This window comes from Protopterus annectens, chromosome 11.part0 (assembly GCF_019279795.1).
Source record: "Protopterus annectens isolate FY-2018-M chromosome 11.part0, PAN1.0, whole genome shotgun sequence".
Taxonomy (NCBI): Eukaryota; Metazoa; Chordata; order Ceratodontiformes; family Protopteridae; genus Protopterus; species Protopterus annectens.
Window position 1 is genome coordinate 306,530,037 of NC_056745.1, and position 27,880 is coordinate 306,557,916.

At 36.5% G+C, this 27,880-nt stretch overlaps 1 protein-coding gene across 1 annotated transcript in view; it reads left to right on the top strand.

The window, feature by feature from the left end:
• LOC122815360 (solute carrier organic anion transporter family member 1C1-like) overlaps window positions 1-27,880 on the top strand; it is a 536,466-nt gene that overhangs the window by 308,342 nt on the left and 200,244 nt on the right. Inside the window, exons 9-11 of the mRNA XM_044087815.1 lie at window positions 96-260; window positions 4,338-4,533; window positions 26,560-26,725. Of these exons, the coding sequence (XP_043943750.1) occupies window positions 96-260; window positions 4,338-4,533; window positions 26,560-26,725 (527 nt within the window). The remainder of the gene's footprint in view (window positions 1-95; window positions 261-4,337; window positions 4,534-26,559; window positions 26,726-27,880) is intronic.

Sequence of the window (27,880 nt, forward strand, 5' to 3'; positions counted from 1 at the left end):
ATGATCACAGTTATAATGGAATGACAGAAAAAATAGATTTTTTATGAGAATATATTTATTTATTCAGTTTTGTTTATTTACTTAATTATTTGCAGGTTTCTTTTCTTCATTAAGGAAACTATTCCAGAGCCCAGTCTTCATTCTCTACCTGATTATAAGTGTTCTAAAGTTCAACACCTTTGTTGGAATGGTGACTTACCTGCAAAAGTACTTAGAGCAAGAATTTGGAGAATCCATTTCAAAGGCTAACTTCTTAATAGGTAAGTATAACACTTCTAAATCATATTTATTCTAAAATTAGTTTAACAAGTTCCACATACGAGCCCTTTCAGACCATGGTTTGGTCCTACTGGACCTTTGGTAAATGGATTTCCCCCAAAAAAACTTTTTGGAAGATAGAAATCATTATGTTGAAAAGGTTGGATAATAAATGGTGCTTTGGAAATCTTGGTAAACCACTCCTGGAAGGATGATCATGGGGAAAGATGGGAAGTGTTTAAGATGGATCTCACAGCTACTTGTATAGAAAAATAAAAGAAAAGTAAGATTGGAACCAATCACAAGAGCAGATGACACAAGTTGAAAAGCAGACAGGAATCATGGAGGAGAGCTATAAGAATATACGGGTGTATATTACATTATTGAAAAGCCAGTATCAAACATGTTTTCATCGACCCGTAAAAGTCGAAGTCTCATAATAGTGAACACCCAAATTAATTAATTCTTTCCCTGGGAAAGAAACCACTTGGCCATCCTTGTGAGTTTGCCCTTTTCCCCACTGTACTGCAATCTTGGAGTTGGTATATTTAGTAAGGGGGGTGGGGGGCACAGCCCCCCACATTGGGGGAGTGGGGGGGGGATGGAGTCCCCCAATTTGTTATGTTTAAAGCAGTGTGTAGTTCATGGTGGGGCTAATGATTTCTTTCCCAGGGAAATAATTCACTATTTTGGGTTTTCACTATTATGAGAGCTTGACTTTTACGGGTCGATGAAAAGATGTTCGATATTACGGCTTTTCAATAACGTAATGTACACCTGAATATACATTATAAAGGCCACACCCTAGAAAGGAAATCTTTGCATTTAGAAGGAAGTATAAAGCCAAAAGGTACAATAGAATATAGGCAAAATGAGAGAGGTTAGAATTGTCTGGGCTAAATATCAGATGACATCTAAGTTGCTTGGGAAGAAACATAGGAACTTACAGGATATACCAAGATAAGGATCAGTAAGACTATGGCAAATTACTACCAACAAATTTCATGAGGCCCCCTTTGGAAGTAACATGGAGGGCTTAACATGCTTCTTACATTATATCACCATTTTCCTTGGGGGATATAATTCAAGCCATGGCATCTTTTTAAGCCTGGCAAATACCAGGCCCAGACAATGTTATGATAGATTTTTATGAACCCTTTAAGGAAGATATGGGTGCCATCTTTTGTAGTTGTGGGATGAAATGTATGAGGTATGTCAATTGCATTATTCTATGAGACTGGTCACAATCATCTAATTCCTTAAAAAGGGAAACAATTGCTTGAAGCCAGTTTGTTAGAGACAAGTATTACTTTTACCTATCAACACCAACATATAAGTAAAAGTAGTGGCAAGGTTACTTGAGTGAATCATCCCCCAAGTTAATTAAACACTCCCAAAAGGGCATTGTAAAAGGAAGGTTGGGCAGTTCTTATTTTTTAATAAATCTTTGCTAAGGGAAATGTTAAAAAAATTGTTTCATAAATAGACCTTACCTTGTGAAATGGACAAAGCAAGTAAACATTGCATAGCAGGACTAATATTTACTTGGCATATTAATCTTTTTGTACCACAGTGATCTCTTAATTGGGAGAAAACACTCACATAAGTGGAAAAGTGCAGGCCTTGCAGCATAGTATATGGCAATAAACTTGCACTGCAGGGTTTGGATACAGTAATGTAAAGCTTAAGTATTTATCTAAAGATGGTTCATCATCATACCAGTTGCATTATCCTTAAAAAGCTCTTAACATTACAAAAATACACACTATAATATCCATTCTGCTTTCTGGTAAGTACTAAGAAAATAAACCGTTCTTATAGTATAGCACATAAAAACTGCACAATGATTAGCTGTTTCGCTGAATTTATGACTGACTATATGAAGGCAATCACTTTTTGTTTTTCGCTTTCTAGGCATGTATGTTCCTTATCTGTGGGTCAGTTAAAAGGCTTCATGTAGAAAGCAAGTATTTCAATTTTGTTTTAGCTTTCTGAACACATGGAGGCCATTTGGCAGCAAAAATTCTGCAGAACAATTCATCACTTGATCTGTGAAAAGTTTTGGGTTTAGCAAGCAATATCATTATTCATTAAAATGATTCCTTCCAAACCAGTAAAGGCTTTGGAATAAGCCCTGGTCTTTTGTTTTTGAGGGGTTATTGATGAAGCCCCCTGGCATATATATATATATATATATATATAGAGAGAGAGAGAGAGATAGTACAAGCTCATTCTTAAAGATTTGTGAGTCTCGACAAACTAAACATTGTAAAATGGGAAACTAATTTGTCCAGTGACAATCTGGTGGCAATGAGCCAATATAATTAATTTATGAAGAAAACATTCTTGACATCAAAGTTCCTGTTTTCTGTTCTGAATGACTATAGACATCTTTTAGCTTTAAGTGTAAACAACATGACCTTGCTTAACATGATTGAAACAAAGATGGATGAAGCTGTGAGCTTCCAGTACTGGACCCTCAAAAAAAGATGCCACGAAGAGAAGGGAGTCATTTAGTAAAAGTCATATATACTAGTTTCTATCTTTTTAATTTTACCAAATGTTTTTGGTTTCTAATATCATAATGGAATTGGACTCCAATCCTGATAAGGGGATGTGATCAGACTTCAAGAAATTAGTATTGTTTCTGTCTTTGATGTTTGTCAAGAGTGTTCTTCCCAGCACCCACAATGCACCTTGATTTGTCTCCTTCTGCAATTCTTACAGGTCTATATGTATTGACAGCATATTTAAAAACACTTGAACATTATTTTTATTAGAACTGCTGCTCCTTTTGCTACTGGAGTTGTCCAGATGTATTTATCCTCCATTGTTCTTGTTTCTCTTATAAATCCTGATATTTTACAATTTTGTGGCTCTCAGTACATAATATAATCAGTGGGTATAGCTATTTTAATAATTAATGCTACTTTTATCCATTTTTCTTGGAATACTATAACTGTTTTTATTTCTGTTAGTTTCTTAACTGTTAGTATTGAATGATCCTGTGTGATCAGAATTTCATCATTTTCAGTAATGTTTCATGATTCATGTTTCCAGTGCTTCTCATCTACTTGTCTATTGTAGTGTTTGTGCAATCCCTGGTGTCTTACCACACAGTTGTGCTTTTCAAGTATATATAGACCTTCAGCAATGAGTATACTGCAACCAACAGCAAGATGTGAAACTGGTTCCAGTTCTGTATACTTGTTTCTTTGATATAAAGTCTGAAATGGGTGTATTAGGAATCAGATTACCTCAAACAACTGTTTCAGCCATTTCAACCATCCGCCCCTTTTAATTCAGGTATGCATTAGATGACTATACATGCTATGTAATGTTTTTTTACAGCCAGTAACCATTAGCTTATCAGTTTGTGCTATATTCATTGTGGACTGCAAAAAGGACTAATTTCCCTACTTTGTCTAAAAAAAGAAGAGCTAAGACAAGGTGTGCTTTAACATATTTTGGTTATGGTATATACATTTTCACTTTCCAAGTAAACAGCTGTTTGATTTCTTTAAGCAGTTGAAAATGCAGATCCATAACATTACTTGCTTTTTTCTATACACAAAACTTAGTCTCTGATCTTCACCCAGAGACATTATTTATCTTTCCTGAAAATGAAGAAAATCTTTGAAAAAAAAGTACAAACAATGGAACAGAATGAATGTGGTTAACAGCCATGATACTTCATCCAGTGAAGATTCCATGGATTAAGAGAATTAGGTCAAATCTGATTATATCTGCCATTCAGTTATTTTACCTTAAGTGTTTCATGAATCCCCAACAATGAACAATTACACAGACTTCAACGTTTGAACACTATTGTATGAACCAGAAGGGCTATCACAAAATTAACCAGTATGGGAAATGGCACTAAAGGTTCACAAACCAGCTATAGAAAATTCAGTAGAAAAAGAGAAGAAATATTTGAATTTGGGACTGTATATTGGTCTAGTAAGTGATATCTACATCCATCTGTTATAGAACAGTAATACGAAAATAACAGAGCAGTTAAAAATGGCAAAGCAAAATGCTCATCTTTTACGCTAATCTTTCTTAATTCTTTCATTTAGGAATATTCCACTTACCAGCATATGCAACAGGGACATTTGTTGGTGGTATTGTCCTGAAAAAGTTCAAACCAACCTTGATGGGAGCTGCAAAGTTTGCATTTGCCATTTCTGTTGTGGACTGGTTGTTGACAGCTGGGCTATTTCTGCCACACTGTGAGAATGCTCAAGTTGCAGGAATCACAACTACTTATAAAGGGTATGTACATAACTTAGTAAATACGAGCCAGGACATATTAATATTTGGTATAAGGATATTTTCTAAATATATGCACTGGAAATGTTTAGCATTGCAAATATCATTTTGACTATTTTTGTGGTGTATTTGAATTTGCTTAAGAACTGCATGTTCTTTTTTTTTTAATAAAAAAACATCTTTATTAAATTATGACATATGACATAGGCAATCTTACTTTTATATAAATGAAAAACAATCAACACCACTTTGAATGCAAACATTATGCATCACAGACACCTATGAAACAACTCTAGTTGCAAACATTATATATTACTTATTATCAAACCAATCATTGTCAGTTAAGCATTATACAGCTTTTTTAAATCCTGACTTCTTTTAAACCTCATTCGTTCTCTGCATATATTGTTCCCACATTTCCCATTGTTTTCCTATGTAGTTTTCTCCTTCCCTTTTCTAAAGATCCCAATTCCAGTTATTTTATCTCTGTTACTATATTCATTACACGTTATAAAGTTGGTTTAGACTTTGTTTTCCATTTTCTAGTAATTGCTGTTTTGGTAGCCACCATAATTAGACTCAGCAAGGCTTTACTATGTCAAGGCAATTCAGATTTTGTATCAAAGTTAAAAAAAAATCATCTCCCTAGTCAATCCAATCCGCTGAACCCGCATCTATAACAGAGCGGTCCACAAGGAATCCTTAAAGTCTGTCAACTCATCACACTGCCAAAAATATGCTCTCAACCATCTATTTTTTCCCTGTCACACCTCCATTTGCTATCCACCTAAGGAAAAATTCTTTGGAGTCTACTTGGGGTATAAAAATACTTATGTACAAACTTCCAGGCAAAGATCCTAAATCTTCTAGAAGAAAACTTAAAAGGCTAATTCAAGACAGTATCTGCTCTTGTAGACAACATTAGGAAAAAGTAAATGGCACACATCTTTGAGAGGCTTGAAACAAATGAACCACATAAAATATACAGCTGTATAGCACAGTCAGGTAAGACATGCATTTCAAGTAAATACATTCCACAGATATGTAGAATTGAAAAGAATGGAGGAGACATGTACAGATGGAAACATAGCTGGAAAATGTACTTAGGTGGTATTTTAGTGCATTGATTGATAAGGTCTGTGTCACTGCTAGAGGCATACTGCAAGAGTCAATACAAGGCAGAACTCTTCAAATTTTAAACACTAATAGAAAACATACTGGTATGTACTGCAGAATATAACAACTGGCATGAGCATCTTCATTGTTAATTGGAAGCAAATCACATAATGAAATAAGAACTATAACAAAAGAAGTAAACAACTAGATTACCAATTACATTAACATAGCGATCAAATATATAAAAAATGTATCAGCATACGTGAGAGAGATGGTCAATACAGATCACAAGAATGCAAAGAAAGTGCTTAAAACTGGTCTATATTAAATCATCGAATGCTTACAAAAGTGAATGATGATTTATTGACCCCATGTAAGCAAAAGCTTACAAACTCGAACGCTTAGAACAGTAAACAAAAAAACTAAACAAAAAAAACACTTAAAACGTAACATAAAGTGGGGTCTTACACCCCTGACATGGGGGGCTGTGCCCCCCACAACACCCCTACTTAAATATACCAACACTGAGATCGTACTACAGTGACGAAAAAGGCAAAGTAATGGACACAACCAAGCAATTTATTTCCATGGGAAAGAATTCACTTATATGCCGCTTCGTCATTTTGCCTTTTCGTCTTTTCAAGTTCGACCAAGACACATTTGAAAGAATGCATCTTCAGTCATCTAATAGGCACCCCTCAAAAGGTATACATGTGTGAGTGTGTGTGTGTGTGTGTGTGTGTGTGTGTGTGTGTGTGTGTGTGTGTGTGTGTGTGTGTGTGTGTGTGTGTGTGTGTGTGTAGTTTCTGGCTGGAAGTCTTTTGTATGGGATCGTAGTGCAGTGGGGTAAAGGAATTTGCCCTTATTCTGCTGTTGTGCAATCTCGGAGTAAGTATATATAATTAGCAGATTAGCAGAGGGTATAGGAGTGTAGGGGAACTTGCACCCTACAAATAAAGAGTTTTACTTCTTGCATTTTTGATCACTTTAGATTAGTTTTTTGAATGTTCGCTCTTGTGAATATTCAATACTTGATGAGACACTTACATATTTATATATTTAACATTTGTTTACTGGGAAAGTCCTACCTGGAACAAAGCCAAATTTTCAGTGGAGGCCTGGGGAGAAATGCTCCAGACGCATGAGTTTGTAACGTGGGAGGAAACCAGATCACCTGGAGAAAACCCGCATGGCCGCAGGTAGGACATGCAGACTCTGCACAGAAGGCACCACAAACAAGAATCATACTGAAGAACCTCTTGCTGTGAGACAACAATGCAGCTGCTGCAACTCTGCACCATCCACTTTCAACACTTAAACACTCATACTTCTACCTGCCTAACCCTAACCCACACATAAAACTTCCAAACACACACATATACCCTCAAACACATGCCTAAAACCCAACAAAATACTCACTTACCTTACACACCAGCTAAATCCACACACTAGATGCAACATGCTGCACACACTATATACTGCGTCAAATATCGGAACACCATAACCGTGAATTCGACATTTCTGGTTTTGAGGTTTCGGGATTTTAAAAATTCTACTTTATGGTCTCGGTATACTGAAATTTGAGATTTCAGTATTTCAAGATTATAAAGTGGATCACTCTCTCTCTCTCTGTCTCTCTCTCTCTCTCTCTATATATATATATATATATATTTTTTTTTTTACGGTGTTTTAATGTTCGACATTTTTGGATTGAAGATTTAAAGTTCAACGTTTGGATATTCTGAAGGGAATACATGGAATTTATATATATATATATATATATATATATATATATATATATATATATAAAGGGAATACATGGAATATATACACACACACACACACACACACACACACACACACACACACACACACACACACACACACACACACCAAATAAAAAAGGCCACACAGACAAATTGTTCAGTAAAAACTCCAAGAAAGACCCAGCTAGGCTTGAGTCTTCATGCTGTAATAACTTAAACCTCCTGTAATGGGGACCCATTGTATATGTGCAAATAACCCCTTAAATACATACCAGTGTTTCAGCTATGTGACTATTGAATGCCTGTGACTTTATACTTTTTACCTTTTAAGACTTTACTGGTACAGGCCAATAAATTTAAACTCCACTGGCTGTAGACATGCCATGTTTTACACTTTTTCTTTAGCTAATCAGTAAAGAAAAAGTCAATTGTTTGGCTTTACATTTGAAAACACAGAGCTTAAGGCCAAGCCTGGTGTCCATAAATATTATGGTGCCTGCAAAATATCTCAAATGACATCCAAACAAAAAGACAGAAAAGTCACACAGACAAACCATTCAGTAAAATCTCCCTAGGGTTTAAATCTTCTGTTTATTAATTTTATATCCTATTTTTTCCAAACATCTCTAGTACATCCTTTAATATTGGCACCCCCCTGCTTCACCAATTTGTTCAATATGTCAAATGTAAACATGCTAAGATTTCTTTGTATACCCCCTGGTGCATCCCTGTATGAATTACATCCTCAATCAAAAAGCTAGGACCTCCAAATATACTGCAGAAAAAGGGCTGGGGACAAATGTCACCCTGCTTTACACCTTTCTCCAAACTAAACTTGTTAGACATTCTTACTTTAATTTTTCCCCTAGCCTTTTCTCCCATATGTATAATCTCTTTATTCAGATGTTAACTTATCTGCAAAACACAATCACCTCATTAATTCAAACATATATCCTCATCTCACCCAAACAAATGATTTATCTGCATCCAACGGCAAAACACCAAACTCTTTACAACTCACCTGGGCAATATGCATCATCATTAATGTTTTATCATGTTATCAGCTGTCTACCACACCCCACATAAATACAAATTGATCTCCATGAATTATACTTGGAAAAACAAATTGTAATCTCACCTTTAAAATCACTTTTTGCCATATATTCAAAGGTGACCCTCCTCTTATTATTTTATTAACTACCTTCCACATATCTCTATCACCAGCCTGTTTTATTATTACCTTTACCTCTATAGGTATCCCATTGGTTCAAGGTGATATTCTCCTTGCCATTTTATTCCATACCATCCTCAGTTCTTCCTCTTTTGATACCCTTCCATTCTCTCCCTCTCTTGTTCCTTCAGCCTAGGTAACTCTGTATTCTCCCAGTTATCCAGCTCCTTGTCTCCATCTTCCATTATTTCCTTTGTTTTTCTTTATAATTTCTCACACAACAAGCTAAATGCCTTCAAAATTCTCCCAAATGTCCTCATCTCCTTTCCTCTTTCCTCTACACTCACTTTATTTATCCCTTTTTTTCTTCTGTTTCCTCATTCTTATAGTTATTGTGCTTGCAGCCTGCAGATTTACCACAAAATACATCTTCACCACACAAGGTATTTTAACTTAAACTGCATTTTTATATCCATTTCTTGCTTCATTCTCTGCTTAAGTTCCCTCTCCCTACATTTTTTCTCTGTTTTCCTTACTTCTTTGCAAACATCTTTGCATTTTTCCAGGAATACTCTTCCACCTCTATCCTAATTTTCCTCTTACACTTATCCTAACACACTTCATTCCTCCACTCACTTTCACCAGCACCCTTCTTATTATTGTGCCCACCCACTTCCTTTGCTTCATGTCACTTAACAGTTTTTCTGTATTCCTCCAATACCTTATTACCCTTTCCTGCTTTTGGAACTTGATCTCCATTCACAAGAATGCATAAGCTGGCAAGATTCTTGGCATGCAATGACTCTAGGGTTTCTATATTCATAACACCCTTTTCAGTTTATTATCATTCTTCATCAGAAGGAGAATACTGAGAAAATCCCTGCCTTCTGCCAAATGTTGCCTCTACTTCCACCTGTCTATCCATTCTGTAATTCCATGTACCTACTTAAGGAATAAGCATATCTTCTTATTCACTAACCACTACTAAGCCTAAGCTTCCGGTTCATCTTATTGCTCCCCATCGCACAGTTCCAAATCCCTCAGTATTATGTAAGCCCCTTCCAGCTGCACTGTATTCTTTACCAAACCTGCTCCTATAACAGTTATTTGTGATTTAGGCAGCAAATATAGACTGACTAAAGTAATATTTTCCCTGTAAATCCAACCTTTTACTCCAGCCATTCATCATTTCTCATGAACATTCTTTTCTTCAATTTCTATCATCAGTGCTTTCCTGACCACTAAATCGGCACTTCTTTTCCTCCATCTGCCCCTGCTGATTCTCCTAATACTAAAAGACTGCTCTAGTCAACTCTGTGCTCTTCCCTTTCAAAATGTGTGTCCACCAATATTGTTATATCCACTCCTAGCCTAATGAATGGAGAAACTCTGCCCTCTTCACCAGATTTGTCAAGCCATTAATGTTCCAGCTTGCTGTCTACAGTTCTTCCCCTTTCTGTCAAGACTACCTCCCATGTACTCTCTTATCTCCCCTACTTTGCATCCCCTTGTTTAATGTTATCTCTGACTTCAGCTACTTTCTGGGATCTATTCTTCAGCCATTTGGCTATCCATATCACAACATAAAGATTTAAGTTTAAGGATGAAAATTTCCCCTTAATTTCAGCATGAGGTGTGATATCAAATACATTGATCAGATCAAGATATGCTGTATGAACAGCATAATCACTGTCTATAACTTGTATGACCCTCTCAAAAACATTATCAAAGTTCAACCAGCATAACCTTTATTTAAATCCAAATTATTGGTGCCATGCTTAATGAGGTTCTTAATACCATTTTTTATGAGATTGTGCCTGATATGTTTCATAGCTTTATAGATCAGACTCGTAAGGCTTATTGATCTGTGACTCCCAGGGTCAATAGTAGAGCCACCCTTATGGAGGAGCATCACCACAGCAGTACACCAAGATTCGGGAACAACCCCATGACTGGGTTTAGGCTAAACAGTTTAAGGAGAGGTTCAGCAACAAACTGCTTGATACTGTTTAATAAGCACCTAGGTATGTTGTCAGGACCCATGGAGAAACTATTTTTGGTTTTAGACAGCATCTTGAGAACACATTCCTTAGTGATGGTAGCAGATGTAAGGGATTTTGGTGTTTGAAAGCAGATTTTGTAGAATTAGCATTGGTAGACATAATGGGCCTTTGCCAAAGCCTGTATACATGTATATTTACATATATGCATAATGTTAGATAAAAAAGTAGAAGCAGTATATGTAAACAGTATACAGAGACATACAGCACAGCGACACATGTCAGATATAAATACCAAAGCACTGGGGAGAGAACATATGCTCAAAAAATGACTAAATAGCATGGCAATTTTACAAATGTAGGTAATCATTGTGCCTGATTACAGGAAAACCATTACATGAGTGATGGAAGAAAGTGTCACATGAAAGAAAGGATCCACCCGCAATGCCTACATGGAAGCAAAGCAAAAATAATTATCCATATTTTGTGGCTAGGAATGCTGTGGTTAGCTATGGTCTGTGGTAAACATTACTCAGTATGTTTAACTGTTCCTAATCCAGGGATGATTCCTAGATACCAGATGTGGGAGCCTGATTACAGCAAACCTTCCTATTACAGCTTATCATTCATTACGGCTCTCACTGCAGCCGTTCCTAAAGATTTCCAGGTTTAGTGCTGCCATCTTTTATTTCATAGGAAGTAAGAATCCCTAGGTGTTTTATAGACAGATCCTGAGGACAATAATAGGTGATATTGATATCCTTATTAATATTATTATCACTATTATTTGTATTTATTTTTGGCAACTAAATAGGTGAGTAGGTGCATACATCAGAAATAATTTCAAGTACACATAATGTACAGAATTGCTACACATTGTGGCATAAGGGCTACAGCAAACATAGTCAGAACTGCAGGAGTACACTGTGCCAGGAAACAAGAAGCTGTAATACACAGACCAAAGATTATTTAGAATGAAATTACTAAAATGCAGTACTGTACATTGTAAGAATAACATTTTCCATTTTTTCATTTTTTTATCATTTAGTATCAAGTAGAATTAAGAATATCTAGAATCAGTTTTTGTTTTTTATTAAATGTGCACTATATGTTTACATACCACATTACACGAAAACTCAGGAATCTCAAAAATCATAAGAAAGTGGATGAAATATCCCTGCATAACTTTGTCACAAAATTAACTTTGTTCTGAACTCCAGAAACTCTTTTCTGTTAAGGTATTTAACAAAGAATCTAAATGTTTTTAATTTACTAATTTGGCTTATTTCCCTGCCTTATTCTACCTACCTAGCCTGATTGATTGTTATTATTTTCAGTTAGATTCCCTCCCTATCCTCTACTCTTCCTCTCCTCCCCTCTACTTAATCATCTCTTTTTTTTATTTCAGTCCCTATAGCCTGGCATGGTGACTCTAATCCATTTAATGAAGTGGCTGTTTCCCTGAAACTCGGACCTCAGTGTTACTGAATTTACTAAATCTGCCTGAAGTATAGGTTATGACTGAAACATTGGTCCTCTCTCTGTTAAACTCTAGCATAAAAATCAAAGGCTTGCACAGTCCTGGACCCACCTTCTGTACTCCCATCCATTACTATACTTGCTTAACCACAACTGTTTAGATCTGTTCCCTTAAAGCAGTTAATCTACCTATCTTGACCAAGCTAATATAAAACAGTAAAGCTGTAGTCAGTTCAAAACTGAATTGGCTCTTACTCTATTTACCCACTTTTTGAACTGCAGTTGCTGGTTGATTGCTTGATTCTTTTTTTGTTCACAGTACCTAGTCCACGTCATGGCTCTTCCTGCTCCATTTGCCCTCTCTATGCTCAGACTCAATCCACTACCCTACCCTACCCTCATTCCCACCCACCCCCACTTTCATTTAACTTATAGCTAACCACAAATAACCCCTCCTTCAAAACCAACCAATCAAAAAACAAAGGACCTATACCATAACCACAAGCATTAATCCACTTAAACTACAGGATCAGATACACACCCACAATTCACTCTACAGCTACTAAGTCTAACTCAAACCTACATCCCTTCCCCAACCAAACTGAATCTACTTTCCCTTTTTTTACTGCCCCTCATTCATCTAAACAGCAACAGGTCCAAAATGCACACTTTACATGCCTTATATATTATAACTGTCTCACTACTAAAACATCTCACTTCATACCAAAATAACCTCAACCCCAACCTATATAGTAAGCCACCTACCTACTACTATTCCATTATTCCCACCCAAATATAATTCTGTATCTCTTCCACAGCCTACAATCATTCTAACTTAGAGCTAACCCCATTTAGGATTCTGCATGACTCTACTAAATGTCACATTTCCATACAATATAACCTATCTATCTCCAAATATTGCCAGTTAATTGTGAACATTGCTTCACAACTGATACTTAGTGGAGACATGCAGCCAAATCCCAGTCCCACAACTAACCCCATAGGCAATGTAATTCAGGCCAAAAATAACCTAACTCCCCTTAGACAACCTGCTGACCTTTTAATTCTCAACAACATTAGATGTATGCTTAACAAAATTGACGAACTGCAGACAGTCCTAGCCTTGTATTCCCCAGATATTGTATCCTTACAGAAACATGGCTTAAGCCACATAACAAAGACCAGGATACAATCTACTTAGAAAAGGCCGCACATCCAAAAGAGGAGGCAGTGTTGCCCTGCTTTTCAAGAACAACCTTACAGTTGACCATATTAACATAAACATCTCTACTTTCAACAATGCTGAAACCCTATTCGCAAAGGTAAAAATTAACTGGCAAAAACAACTAAACATACTAAGCACATACAACCCTCCTGGAGACAATATAAATATACTAGAACCCATAACCCACTGGGCATTGGAATCCCTCATATAAGGTAATTTCACTATTGACTGGACTTAAATTCTCCCCACATACTACTCATATAAACCTACCTGTTTTCTTTCAGATCATCCAAACCCCAACTAGAATTGAGAAAGCTACCAAAAAGGAATCCATTTTAGATTGCATCGTCACTAACCACCCATCCATGACATAATACACTGGCACATTACCTGGCACCCTAAGTGACTACCTCCCTACTTTTCCTCTGAGACAACTAATCAAACTGACTAAAATAGTCCCCTCAAGCAAATACCTACAAAAAACAAAAACTTCAGAGAAGAAGACCTAATAGCAACACTAAACCATTGCAAATGGTACCTCCTATATAGCCTTCCCCTAGACAAGGCAGTAGACTACTTTAACACCACATTTCTAAATATACTTAACCAACTTCCCTCAAGAATAATTAAAAAAAAGTCCAACTCTGCCCCCTGGCTCATCAAATGTACCTAACTCCTACTAAAACAAAGGGACAAAGATGGGACACTTGTATGACAACAAAAATAATACTAGCAGGCAACAAATTCTTGAATTTAGAAATAAAGTAAAAAAAAACAAAAAAAAAAAAACAAATAAAAACAGATAAAAAAACGATTACTCCAATATACAAACTAAGCACAAAGCTAACCCTCAAAAATTCTGGGCTGCCATGAATAAAATTCTCCAGCCAAGTAAAACTGGTACTCCAACCCCAAACACTGACACATCTACAAGTAACATTGCAACACAATTCAGTGAATATTTTACCATCTCCATTGTAAAACTGTCATTGAATTCTCCACCCACAACCCCCCCAAACTTACCAAGCTCCCCATCCAACCAAACCTATTTCTCCTTCTAACCAATCTAGACCAGTACAATCCTCAGATACTTGTCCATATTAAGACCCACTACCCTGGCTGCTGATAAACTCCCAGCATAATATCTCCAAATCACAACCAAAGCTATCTCATACTCTGTCTCTATAATCATAAGTAGGTCAATCTCTAAGCAAAATGTCTCAATCCTCTGGAAAACCTCACATATAATACCCCTACACAAAGGTGAAAACTCAACTGAGTTATCCAACTACCACTCAATAGCCATTCTATCCCCGCTCTCAAACATCCTAGAGAAAAGCGTACATTCCCAAATACTAAAATACCATCTCTCCAATAATCTCCTAGCCAAAACTCAACATGGTTTTCAGCCTGGCAACAGCACCACTACTGCCCTTATCAGTTTCACCAATCATGTTAATCAACAAAGAAATGTGGGCAATTTGGCATCAACTGTCTTTTTAGACCTCTCAAAAGCATTTGATACAGTTTCCTATAGCAAACTATTGACTGTTTTCTTATACTTAAACTAAATAACTCTGCACTCCTATGGTTTAGAGACTATCTTTCCAACCAACAACAAGCCATTAAGTTGCAGGACAATCTATTCCCTCTTCTCCCCATCACCCTAGGTGTGCCTCTGGAATCTATACTCAGTCCACTACTCTTCACAATATTCACAAACAACCTCTGTAAAGCAACCCCTCATGCAAACTTAGTACAATACGTCAATTACTCGACCCTAATCTGCTCCACCCCTCTCTCTACCAGCTACAGAACATAACCCAAGAATTCTTTACTTTAATTGAAACCTGATTAGCAGACTCCCAATTAATACTCAACCCTCCCAAAAAAAACAGCTAACGCTCTTTCATCCATCCAAAGCTATAGACCCCATTCCCCCTTTCACAATTATAACCACAGGCAACACCCATATCACACCAGTCACAAATATCAGGCTACTAGGTATTAACATTGACCAAACTATGAAATTTGACAAGCAGGTCAAACCACAACTAAGGTGCACAAAAATCTAGGTACACTCTATAGCTGTAAAAACTACCTGACCTCTAATAGTAATACTACCATAACAAGACCCTACTTACTCTCCACATTATTCTATGCCTCTCCCATCATAGTTAATCTAAATAAAGGTGATCTAAACAAACTATCAACCTGTTATAACAAGACAGCAAAATTTTCTACTGGCTCTTCCTACAGATCTCACCATTGTCTAGCCCTTTGCAAACTGTCCTGGATGGAATTTCCTAACTGACTTACCCTAAATTAACTCTCCTTAGCTCACCAAATTCTCTATAATCCTAACAAAACCCCAGCCCTATATGTTCTAATAAACCATTACACCAACAGCCGTCAGATAAGGTCCAACAATAAAGGACTGGTTGAAGTAACCAAAAGTAAAAATAACTCAGGTAATTCCCTATACCCTTGCACTATCGCAAAAATGTGGAACTCCCTCTCACTCAAAGTCAGGACACAGACAAGCAAAGTTATTTTCAAAAATCAATTAAAATCCTATCTCACCAAGACTTGGACATGTACATGCTCTGACGTAGGCTGACTCCATTAAAACGACTCTAGCCCCATTAAGCCTCTAAAAATCTGTTATATGGTCTTCCTATAATTTCAAAACACATATAATTCCTTGTAACACAAACTATACCAATGTTAATGAAACTATGTATTAATTATTTCAGCTTAATATTGCTGCTATGTTTAACAATATGGTGAATATTCTCATCACTTAACTGTACTACTAATACTCCTGCGGGAATCTTTGACAAAATTGTTAGCTTCTTTTCCAAATTGTTGTAAGCTTTTTTCTTTGGACTGACATTTTGTATTATTGCATGTTTCATGGATTGTCATACTGTATGGAGCTTTTTCCCCAGACCTCAACAGAAAATGAGCAACCCTGCCTAGTTGGACTTCCCTGGTAAACAAATATAAAATAAATAAAAAATTATGAAATCATTTTTGACTAGATACTTTTGTTGTTTTATATCAAGTTCTGCGGAAAACAGAAACTTTTCAGCATACTGAATTTGTGCAATCCAGTAACATAACAGCATTCTCAGACTCTTGAGAAATATATTTGTTCTATATAATTTGCTTTTGACATAGTCCCATGTATTTTACTCATTACTTGATAATATTGGACAATGATTTAATAACCACTGGGAAAAAAAACACACCACACCAATGTCATCCACAAATCTTCATTGAAAAAAGTTAAGCACTTTCATCTTTCCTTAATATAGACTTGCTCAGAACTGATAAGTTCAAAATTAAGTGTGTATATATATATATATATATATATATATATATATATACACACACACACACACACACACACACACACACACACACACACACACACATATAATATTTATAAAAATATATACATGTATAAACCTGTTAGGAGACTTATTAACATAGAAGGAATAGCTTTAGCCCTATTTTAAAAATTGGGATTACAACCACTATACAGATAAAAATTGTGTGATCATCAGAAAAAGATAAATGTTAATGAGAAAATTAATGATTATGCAAGTGTTGTGGTAGTCCCATATTATAACATGCTTACAAATATGAGGAAAATGTTAAAAAAGAATTGAGAATATACTATAGAGCCTGGTGCCTTTATTAGATCTTACATGGTAAACCATGATGTATAACTATACACCATATAAGAGGTTTGCTAACCTTAAGAATTTATTTGAACATAATAGTATGTACTATTATGTAGATATAATGAATTTAACAGGTAAAAGGATGAAACATGAAGCTTGGAAACTGTGTAAGTTTATTAATTACATAAGTTGGGCTATGGTTCCCACTTATCCTGTAGCATACCTTGTAAGGGAAAATATAATTGTAATACTGGACAGGGGATAGTCTACCTAGCTTGTTGTTTATCCAGGGAAGTGTTCCATGTAGGAAAAATGAGAGCTCTGAAAAATGTGATTTATGAACACAATTATAACACTAGAATGAAAGATATAAGCAATGATAGGTTTGCTATGATTTGCAAAAACTGTAAGCAGTTTATATGTTTTATTTTGTAAAATATTCCACTACCTTTACATGGGGATGAATGGGAAAAATTTAATTGAATACAGCTATATAAACTAACAAATTAATTACCAAAATGTTCAACATTATACAAAAAGATAAGTAAATAAAATTCCCAAAGAATTCTAAAAGTAATTATTTCATAAATAGATTCTCCTTGCAGGATGGCAATACATCTTCTAAGAGAATTCAAGAAGATTAGAAGAGAAGAAAAAATCTATGGGATTTAAAGAAATATCTACTAATAAATAAATAATAATTAACTGTTAATTTCTTAAGTATCACAACATGTGAAACAAACAATCATAGAATGTCTTTTTTTTAAAACAATAGAAAATATACTTGTTTAGTAGAAATAACAAAATTATAATAACAAGATCAGTCCAGGTCAGAATTTAAACCTATCAGTCCTAAGGTTTTCCATTTTAATATAAGCTTTCTCAGAGGTCTTAAAAATTCCATATTGCCCCGCTGTAACATAAGTAAGCTTATTATGCTGATGCTTAATGATTTTGTCTTATTACTACACATTAGCATACTAATGTGGGGATGGAGGGGGTAGTCTGCTCTGGGTGCAAATAATAAGGGGGGTGCATCCTTTATCTGTAATTCAGAGTCAGATCTTTTAAGAGTCAGATGCTTTAAGAAAAGGTGTTCTTTAAGAATGCCAGTGAGGGTGTTCTTTAAGAATGCCTACCGCATATGTGCATCTCTGCATGCATCAGCATACGCATGCACCCTGGCTAGTTAATTTACTCAGGCTCAAACTCTGTACCTTGGTTACAGGAAACAGGATCCTGAATCTTCTACATCAACTACGAAACTGAGTTTCAAGGGAAGAGATGTTTACTGCTGCTGGGGAAGAGGGATGGTAGCTGGGCTAGTATTTGTGTGTTTACATTTGTTTAGATATTTTAAAGTTTGGATAGTGCGTGCATATGTGTGTGTGTGTGTGTGTGTGTGTGTGTGTGTGTGTGTGTGTGTGTGTGTGTGTGTGTGCGTGTGTATGTGTACATGTGCATTGGTTAAGATATTTTGAAATTAGATGTTTATGGTTTTTTTCATTGTACTCTTCTGCCCTCTTTTTGTTTTGGTGTCATTTCACTTGGTCTATTTAAATTCCACCCTTAAAGTGCATTTGTATGAATAAACATGAATATTTATGCTTTTGAGGGGTGGCAGCAACTTTGACCTTTTCATATTATTATGAAGCTGGCTAGTTTGTGTGAAACTGTAACGTTTTGGGAGAGGGTGGCTAGCTGTGCTATGGGAATTTATCCTCTTCCTTTATTCAGCTTAAGTCTGGTATTAAGGGCTGGCTAAATGTGCATTTGCAAAATAAATTGGAATATTTTTGTTTTTTTATTTTTCTTGGGAAGAAGTGGCTAGGTAGCTATGTTGATGAAATATCTGGTGCTTAGTTTAAAATCGGGCATTAGCGACTAGTTTGCATTTGTGTGAAATAAGTTTGAATATTGTATAAAACACATTTGAAACTGTCCCCAGTTTTACAGTATGCTCTTGTATTTCCCTAATAAGTTTGGTATTTGAGTTGCTCTCATATTGCCTGTTTAGTGTATAGTCTGCCTTTACATGACTAGTGTGCGTTTGCATGGAATGTGCTGCAACCATTACTCTTTTTCTCTCTGGGTGCTGTATTTGTAAAACCAAGTTGAAACGGTTCCTGATTTTGCAGAATGTCCCTATGTTTGCTTCATCTTGATCTGTTCCTAATAAAATTTGTGGTCGACTGTCCACATAAGTTACAATTTACCGAATTATTGGGGCAGCTGTTAAGGGTGTGAAAGGATGCTTCCACTATGAGTGGACAAAACTAAATGCACTGAGGAAAGGATTCCTCAAACTGCATTCACCAGAAAAAAAGTGTTTTGTTGTGGTGCAAGGCCCCCTGCACTCCATGATGTGGAGATACAAGCCTCCTAAAGTTCCTAAACTTATATATGCCAACCCCATGGTCATACCACATCTACAAATGGAGACATTTCTCCAAAAAGGGAATCAGTGCTGGTAAAACTTGGTTTTCCTATGCAGGAACTCCAATAGTTGGCAGAATGAACTTTGGGCGACTAAAGCTAGAGAATTCAATCATCGTCCTCCCTTAGGCTACCCATGAAAACACTTGGTGATATACTTTTTGTCTGGGCAATATTTGTTTCAAGCTCCTAGTTATGTAATCACATAGAATAAATTAATTTGATCTACATTTCCATTATATAATGGCAAGTAGGTTTTAGAATTTTTAGATGCAACCATTGTTTTCCAAGTGGTTTTATGTAATTTGTCTCTGTAGAGGTGAGTAGTTCTACTCTGTAACATCACTACTGGTTGTCAGTATTTTTTTAACTGGATACAGCTTCTTCTATGGTATTAAATATTTTAATATAATTCTAAACAGTTTTAGTTTTTTTGTAAAGACAATGTAAGACCTTATATCGTTCTTCTTTGGTGCCTTAACAACAAGCCTTTTTTCCCCCCATACTTTTGTTGCAAAGTTTTGAACCAGGTTTGACAGGAAACTAGTCAAGCAGCCTTTGAGATCACTCTTTTTCCTCAAGTAAGGCATACATCTTATTAAGATAGTCCTAGGAGATCTGGGAGATAATCATGGTTCTGAGGGTTTTATTAAAGATCTGTGTACTCTTTCTCTAGCATAGGAAAGAACTTAAGGAAGATTCAACATTTTAGGTAACCAAGATATTTAAAATGATCATATTACTCCATTCTAACTTCTAAGGGACAATATAAATCTTCAAAGTATTTTTCTCCTTGGGTTCAAGATCCTCTAATTTGCTAGTTAACTAACTGTTTTGTTTCTTCAGAAACTCAATTTCAAATTCTTTCCTAATCTGTTATTAGTGCCTGTCAAAACATTTCTGTGTGTTTAATTTGGTTCCTCGCTGTTGAAATAATGATTTTAAAAGTGCAGTTTTCTGATTTCATTTGTCTTTAACAGAGTCCAGCTTGATTTGAAACTGATCCATTTTCAAAGAGAGGGTCTAAAATAGAAGACGCAACCTGTGGAAGTTCCTTTTTATGGCCAGTTTTGTTTTGAAAACTTAGTAGGACTCATTTGTTCCTTTGTCTGACTTGTAATATTAGGAAAGCTATTATTTTGTGTTTTTGTGTTGTTAAGTTTTTAACTGATTTAGAAGATAAAAATCACTTTCTGTAAAAAGGAGCATTTTGAATTATATAACAAAGTTCAACTTTCCTGTCAAACAACAAAATCGCAGTAGAACTTTAACAAGGAATGGCTACAAGGTGGCCATCTTAGATCAAACTCTTTCTGATCTTACATTTTTCTTTCTTGAGTTTGTCATATGTATCATTTAGGTATCTCACAGGTTACTACCACTAAGAGTAACTGTAAACTTAATGTTCTTTAGTCATTTTAACATTGTTAACAAAACTATGTCTTCAGTACTGCTATTCTTCAAACGTATTGAGCTAGAGAAGTTCTAAGTTGTAGATCTAAGTGTATCTGAATAGACTATAGAAATAAAACCTTCTACTGTATGCATATACTATCTTATCCATTTTGACATTGTGACAATTACTTTTATTGTATTCTGTCTGACATTGTTATTGTATATCTTAAAAGATTTTGTTTATACTGCATATTATTAAACCCATCACAACCTCTATTACAACAAACCACAAAACTGCATACTACCTATCTCCTTCTACACCCATCCACAGTCTTCCAACACAGATAACTCAATCACCATGTCACCAACACCACACTCCCACAACCATATCATCCCATTATCACCATGTCACCAACACCACACTCCCACAACCATATCATCCCATTACTCTTGCCTTCCCTATCCATCTGTCTTTACTTTTTCTCCTTCATTACTGCTTATCACCATCCACTTAACACTAATGCACTGAATCAAATCCTTCACCCTACCATACACCACAAACCATCCCTTCATACCTGCAAATGTACAACCAATTATCCTTTGCCCTTTAATGTTTCAACTCATCTCTCCTATCCATTAGACCTCACAATCTAAAAAATACCCCAGTCTCAAACACCACTTCCTAACTGTATTCTACCTTAAAACCATTACCAGCATTGTAGCCCAACTACTACTAGGAGGTGGTATCCATCCCAACCCTGGCCCAACATACCACACCCATACCACACCCAACCCCAACCTCCCATTTAAGCATAAACTCACTGATTTACTCATTCTAAACCTAAACATTCACAGTATTATAAATAAAATAGAACAGTTACATGGAATTATCTCTGTATACAACCCAGACATTATAGTGATTACAGAAACATGGCTTAAACCCCACATTAAAGATAACTCTATAACTCTACCTGGCTTCAACATATTAAGAGTTGATAGACCTCACAGAAAAGGTGGTGGCATTGCCCTTCTTTACAAATCCAATTTAAAAGTCCAGCTCCTTCAAAAAGAACCCCCAGATTTCAACACTGCCGAGACCCTATTCACCAAAATCCTACTAAACCAACACAAACAACTAAACCTACTCAGCATTTATATACCACCAGGTGACAACCTTAAGACACTAGAATCTTTACTCCACTGGGCTTCCCACTCCCTGTCCCAAGAAACTTTACTCCTAGGTGAGGTCAGCATAGACTGAAACACTATACACTCATCCATAGCCACCAACCACATAAACCTATATAATTTCATACAACTCATACACTCACCCACAAGAATTGACAAAACCACCAAACAAGAATCCACTTTAGACTGGATCCTGACTAACCAGCCCAATACTGCCCACCTATCTGGGATACTACCTGACTCCCTCAGTGACCATAACCCAACCTTTTTCCTTCGGTACAAAATAAAATCTACTAACACCCCCGCTCTCTTACAAATCCATTCCCAAAAAAATTTCTCCCCAGAACAATTCTCAGAAGCCCTAAAATCCTGTGACTGGGCTCTGTAAAAACCCTTCCCCTGGATAATGCAGTAGAATACTTTAATGCAAAATTCCTAGAGATTTTAAACCAACTAGCCCCACTAAAAACTATAAGATTGTGAAGTAACCCTGCCCTCTAGTTAAACAAAGCCACAAAAATCTTACTCAAGACTAGAGACAAAGCATGGATAACTTGGCAAAAATACAAAACTCCTGTAACTAGGCAAAGCTTTGCTGAGCTCAGAAATAAAGTAAAAAAGCAGGTTAGATTGGACAAGAAACACTACTATATTTCCCTACAAAGTAAACATAACAACAATCCACAGAAATTCTAGGCTGCAGTGAACAACATCCTCCAGCCTGGTAAAGCCACCACACCACCTGCAGATATCACAGATACTGATCCACACATAGCCTCTAGTTTTAATAACTACTTTACCTCTTCAATACTGAACCTGGTAAGTGCAATATCACCCATGACCCAACATCAACCCTTAAACTACCAGACTAACTCCACCCCCTTCACTTTTAACCCAGTTCCAACTACAACCATTCAAAATCTCTTAGCTAAACTCAAACCTACCACTATAGCTGCCAACAGTCTCCCAGCTCAATATCTCCAAATTGCATCCAAGGCCATCGCCTACCCCATCTCCCTACTCATTAACAGATCTTTCTCCTTACATTCCATTCCTTCATTATGGAAAACCTCATATATCATCCCTCTCCACAAGGGAGGTCCATCTACTGACCTCTCCAACTACCGTCCCATTGCTGTCCTATCACCCCTCTCAAAAATTCTAGAAAAATGTATCCACCACCAAATTCTTACCCATCTGTTAACTAACAACCTTCTAACTAAAACCCAGCATGGATTCAGGCCTTCCCATAGCACCAACACTGCTCTAATTAACTTCTTTAATACCATAAACTTGCATAGGAACCAAGGGAAGCTGGTCTCTGCCACCTTCTTAGACCTATCCAAGGAATTTGATAAAGTTTCCCATAGCAAACTCCTCAACTGCCTAGCAGAACTCAATCTCGATGACTCCACCCTAAAATGGTTTTACAGTTATCTAAACAACTGGTCACAATCTGTCAAATGGGTCAACTCCCTATCCCCCCAACTCCCTGTCACATGCGGTGTCCCACAAGGTTCAATCCTTGGTCCCCTTCTCTTCAATATATTTACAAATAATCTCCACCTAGCTACCACTAAAGCCAACATTGTCCAGTATGCAGATGACACTTCTCTAATCTGCTCAGCACCAAACATCCAATTACTACAAAGTAAAGCCCAGGAATCCTTCACTGAGGTAGAGAACTGGATAAACAACTACCAACTAATACTAAACCCCAAAAAAACACAGCTAATACTATTCCACCCAATCAATCACTCCTCCACCACCTTTACCATCATGTCAACCAATGGCACCCTCATTACCCCCAGTAACTGAGGCCAAACTCTTAGATATCACAATTGATCAACAACTTAAATTCAACAAACACGTATCCCAAACTATCTCTAAAGTCCATAAAAAACTTGATTCCCTATATCGTTGCATACTATTCCTAACCCCCGAAACTAGAGCAACAATAGCCAGAACTCATCTATTATCAACACTACTATACACCTATCCAGTCCTCACCAACATTAACAAAACTAACCTGAACAAACTCTCCACATGCTATAATAAAATAGCTAGGTTCACTGCCAATAACAGATCACATTCCCACCACTGCCAATCCCTAATTAAACTGCACTGCTTAGAATTTCCAAACCTCCTACGCTACCACCAACTGATCATAGCCCATCAAATTCTTTTTCATCCGGGAAGAGCCCTGCCCTAGCTGACATAGTAAACTTTCACAACCCCAAAAGGGCACTATGTTCGTGTAACAAAAACCTGATTGAAATCAACCCATGCAATAACAGCGCTGGGGAGGCCCTATTCTCTTATGATGTTGCTAAAGTATGGAACACCCTCCCACCTGAACTCAGGCTAGAAAGTCACACAAGCACCTTCAAGGGCCTTCTTAATTCACACCTCTATGCTAACCCTCTCTGCAACTGCAAAGACCCCCCTTGAAGATCCACTACTCCATATAAGTGACCTGCTGTATGCCTCCATTACATACACTATATTCTCACCTTCTATACTCACCTCATATGTACTTTTTTTTGTAAATATTGCAAATAGGGGTTCTACTCCTGAGTACCTTATTGTTTTTATAAAATTGTTCTTGTACTCCTTTGTTTCTCTTACCTTGTATACCAGTTTTAATTGTTATCTAAACCATGTATGTACTCTGTTAATTTCCTTGAAGCTTTTCATCCCAGCACTCCACTGAAAACGGACACTTTGCATCCAGTTGGATTTATCCTGGTAAAATAATGTTAAAATAAATAAATCAGTTAATGCAGATATGGTAACATAAGTCTAATTCCAAGAGAGCTAGCTCACTTTATCATGTCTTTTTGTTCTTCCCTGTCAGCTGAAACATCTTGCATAGCATACTAAGTGCACATACCATGTTCATTTAATATTCCCTGTTCATAAATATGCATATCCATATTGCCAGTTTAAATGTATCACACATTCTAAGGTAGTATTTTTCCTGGAACATAGCACTGACCTGAACATTAATGTAATTATAATGTGTTTATATTGTAACCAAAATATCTATCTCACGCAGAGTCCATAGTAATACAATCTAATAAACTTGTATTTATAGCCTTTTGTTTTCTTTCTCTTGCTTTAACTGAACTTTTGGCAAACTTGTCTTGTAATTCATTTTTTCTCATTAGATGTCAGAGTAGATGACTCTAATGTTGAGTGTTTTCTGCTAAATGAACATTAGTTCTAAAGTGTCATGTAGGAGTGACCTTCATTTTTATGATGCAACATGATGCCAGTCTTTTACACACACTCCATCTGTCTCCAAGGTACATGTGACACAATTTTAAACACTGCAGTTTTTTTTTTTTGTTTTTTTGTTTTTGTGCTCACACTGACATTTTTTTTTCTGGCATTTTTTTTTTTTTAAAGATTTTCTTTTAGCTAGACTGAAAGAAGTGATGTACGTCTTTCCCTTTCTAGATGCAAGTCGGTGTTAAAGCACTATATGTAACATTTATAACTTATTAACTCCTGACAAATGGCCCCTGTTAGTTCAAAAGCTCGAGTAACTATAAAACCTGTGCTATCCCAGTAAAAGTTATGACATCATCTCTGAGTGCCAATATTTTCAGTTTGTAGAATAGTATTGATTTCTACCTTTTTTAAAATACTTAACCAAATTCAAATCTTATTTGTGGGCTAAAATGACATTCCAGTGTTATCCTATAAATAAATATAAATAAAGTAAATTGGTGCTACTATGAGGTCTGTATGTAGGGAAAACTACAGGTATGTCCCAACAGTTACTTATATAAATTTGAAGTGGAAATATTATTTGTGATATCTATACTGGTTGATGTACACGTATTATTTATATCTAGACTTATTTTGTATTGTGTGTGTGTGTGTGTGTGTGTGTGTGTGTGTGTGTGTGTGTGTGTGTGTGCGTGTGTGTGTGTGTGTGTGTGTGTGTGTGTGTGTGTGTGTGTGTGTGTGTGTGTGTGCTTGTGTGTATATGGGTCTATTTCATATGATCGCCGACCATATGATCAAGATCCACATGATCGCAACTGGCTTCTCCTTTTGAAGCTGATATTATTTGGGCTTGAGTGTTTGCTCTTTCTCCAATGTAGAGCAACCTCAGAGTAAGTATATAGACAATATACAGGGGATGTGGGGGGAAGAAGTGGGACTTGCCTCCCCCCTTGCAAAAACGTCGTCTTTTGTGTTGCATGCTGCTGGAGAAGAAGCCAGTTCAATGTTCTGTGTTGCAATTGTGTGGGTCTCAATTATATGGTTGTGTGATCATATGAAATAGATTCACAAGTGTATATGTGCGTGTGTGTGTGTGTGTGTGTGTGTGTGTGTGTGTGTGTGTGTGTGGTGCACAGTGTAGTTTCTGATGTTAACAATATATTTTCCTCCTAACTCCTTAGGTCCACTCTGTAAGTAGGCCTCAATAACAAGGTTAACAAAGTATAAGCAATCAATAAATACATTCTGTACTAACCAATTGCAAACTCATTGCAAATGGACCAAAGAAATCAAAAATGAAAATGCACGCATCATTTTTTTTCAGAATGAAGCAACTCTCTTACAGTGAAGACACACTAATTTCAGAATGCAATGCTAACTGTAGCTGTTCAGTAAAAACATGGGATCCAGTCTGTGGACCAGATGGTATGGCATATGTATCGCCATGCCTTGCTGGATGTAGATCATCAAGTGAAACAGAAAGAAATCAAGTAAGAATATTTCAAACAATCTGCATGCTTGAACTGTTATATGTTTTACTAGGAAATTAAAATAACTCAGCACCCATTAATCCATACTTTTCTTTTCAGGAGTCTGAATATATCTCAGGATAACAAATTAACCATTTTGTCCGTCTTGTAAATAAAAACAAACTTGTTGCTCTACCTGCCAAGAAATGATGTTGTTATTTAATGTACAGAAAGAAATTCCTTCTCCAAACATCCTATGCTAAGTCAGAAAAACAGACATTGCATGTTATATTTTGATTTTCATTTCAGCTGTGAAGCGGAGGGAGGCACCAGTGAGCGTGCATCCATGGTCACTTGTAGGATAGCATTCTGGCAGAATGGATGGGCAGTGATTTATGAAACTGGGAATGTTTGTCTTTTGTGAAATGATTTCCAAATTGTAAGGAAGCTGATTGTATAAAGTTGTCACATTTTTTAACCAGACTAGCATTAATAAAAGGCATGGTCAATGGATATCCACATATACTACTGTATATGTCTAGATATACATAGAAAACAATTCTGACAAATACTGTAGTATCATTCTTCTGTCTCCTTCACCTTTTTTACAAAAGAAACAACATTGAGATTCATTGCTAGAGGGTTTTCCTTTTTGTAGGTAACATGGCAACTGCTTGTAAAAATCTAGTGTATTGGACGTGTTTAGGTAGAAAAAACAGGATATAAACAGATTGGCTCATAATAGTGAGCCAGGACACTTCTTTTTCTTGGTTCTTTTCATCACCATTGCCTGTCAATCATCAGTTTCACTGTTACCCATCACTATCTTTCAAGCAGGCCGGAGGGTTTTCAGGCTTGGTCCATCTCCCTTATTATCTGCATGGCTGATCTGTTCCATAAAATTGTTGAAGCAGTGGTTGTAGTGTCAGACCCATTTACAGCGGGCATTGGTTCCACTCTGACTGCAATGCAAAGGATTGCATGATGAGTCTAACTTCTGCCTGATCCAATTTTTAACAAGTGTAGCCTCTTAGCCCTCATTAGAAACCGCCAGAATGATAGGCTGAGCGGCATTCCTTCCATCCTATAGGATAGGTGTCTAGCACTGGTCATTTTCTCAAACCTTTCCCAGCTGATTCCTTAACTGCTCTAGTAACTAATCCATCCCAGTTGTTT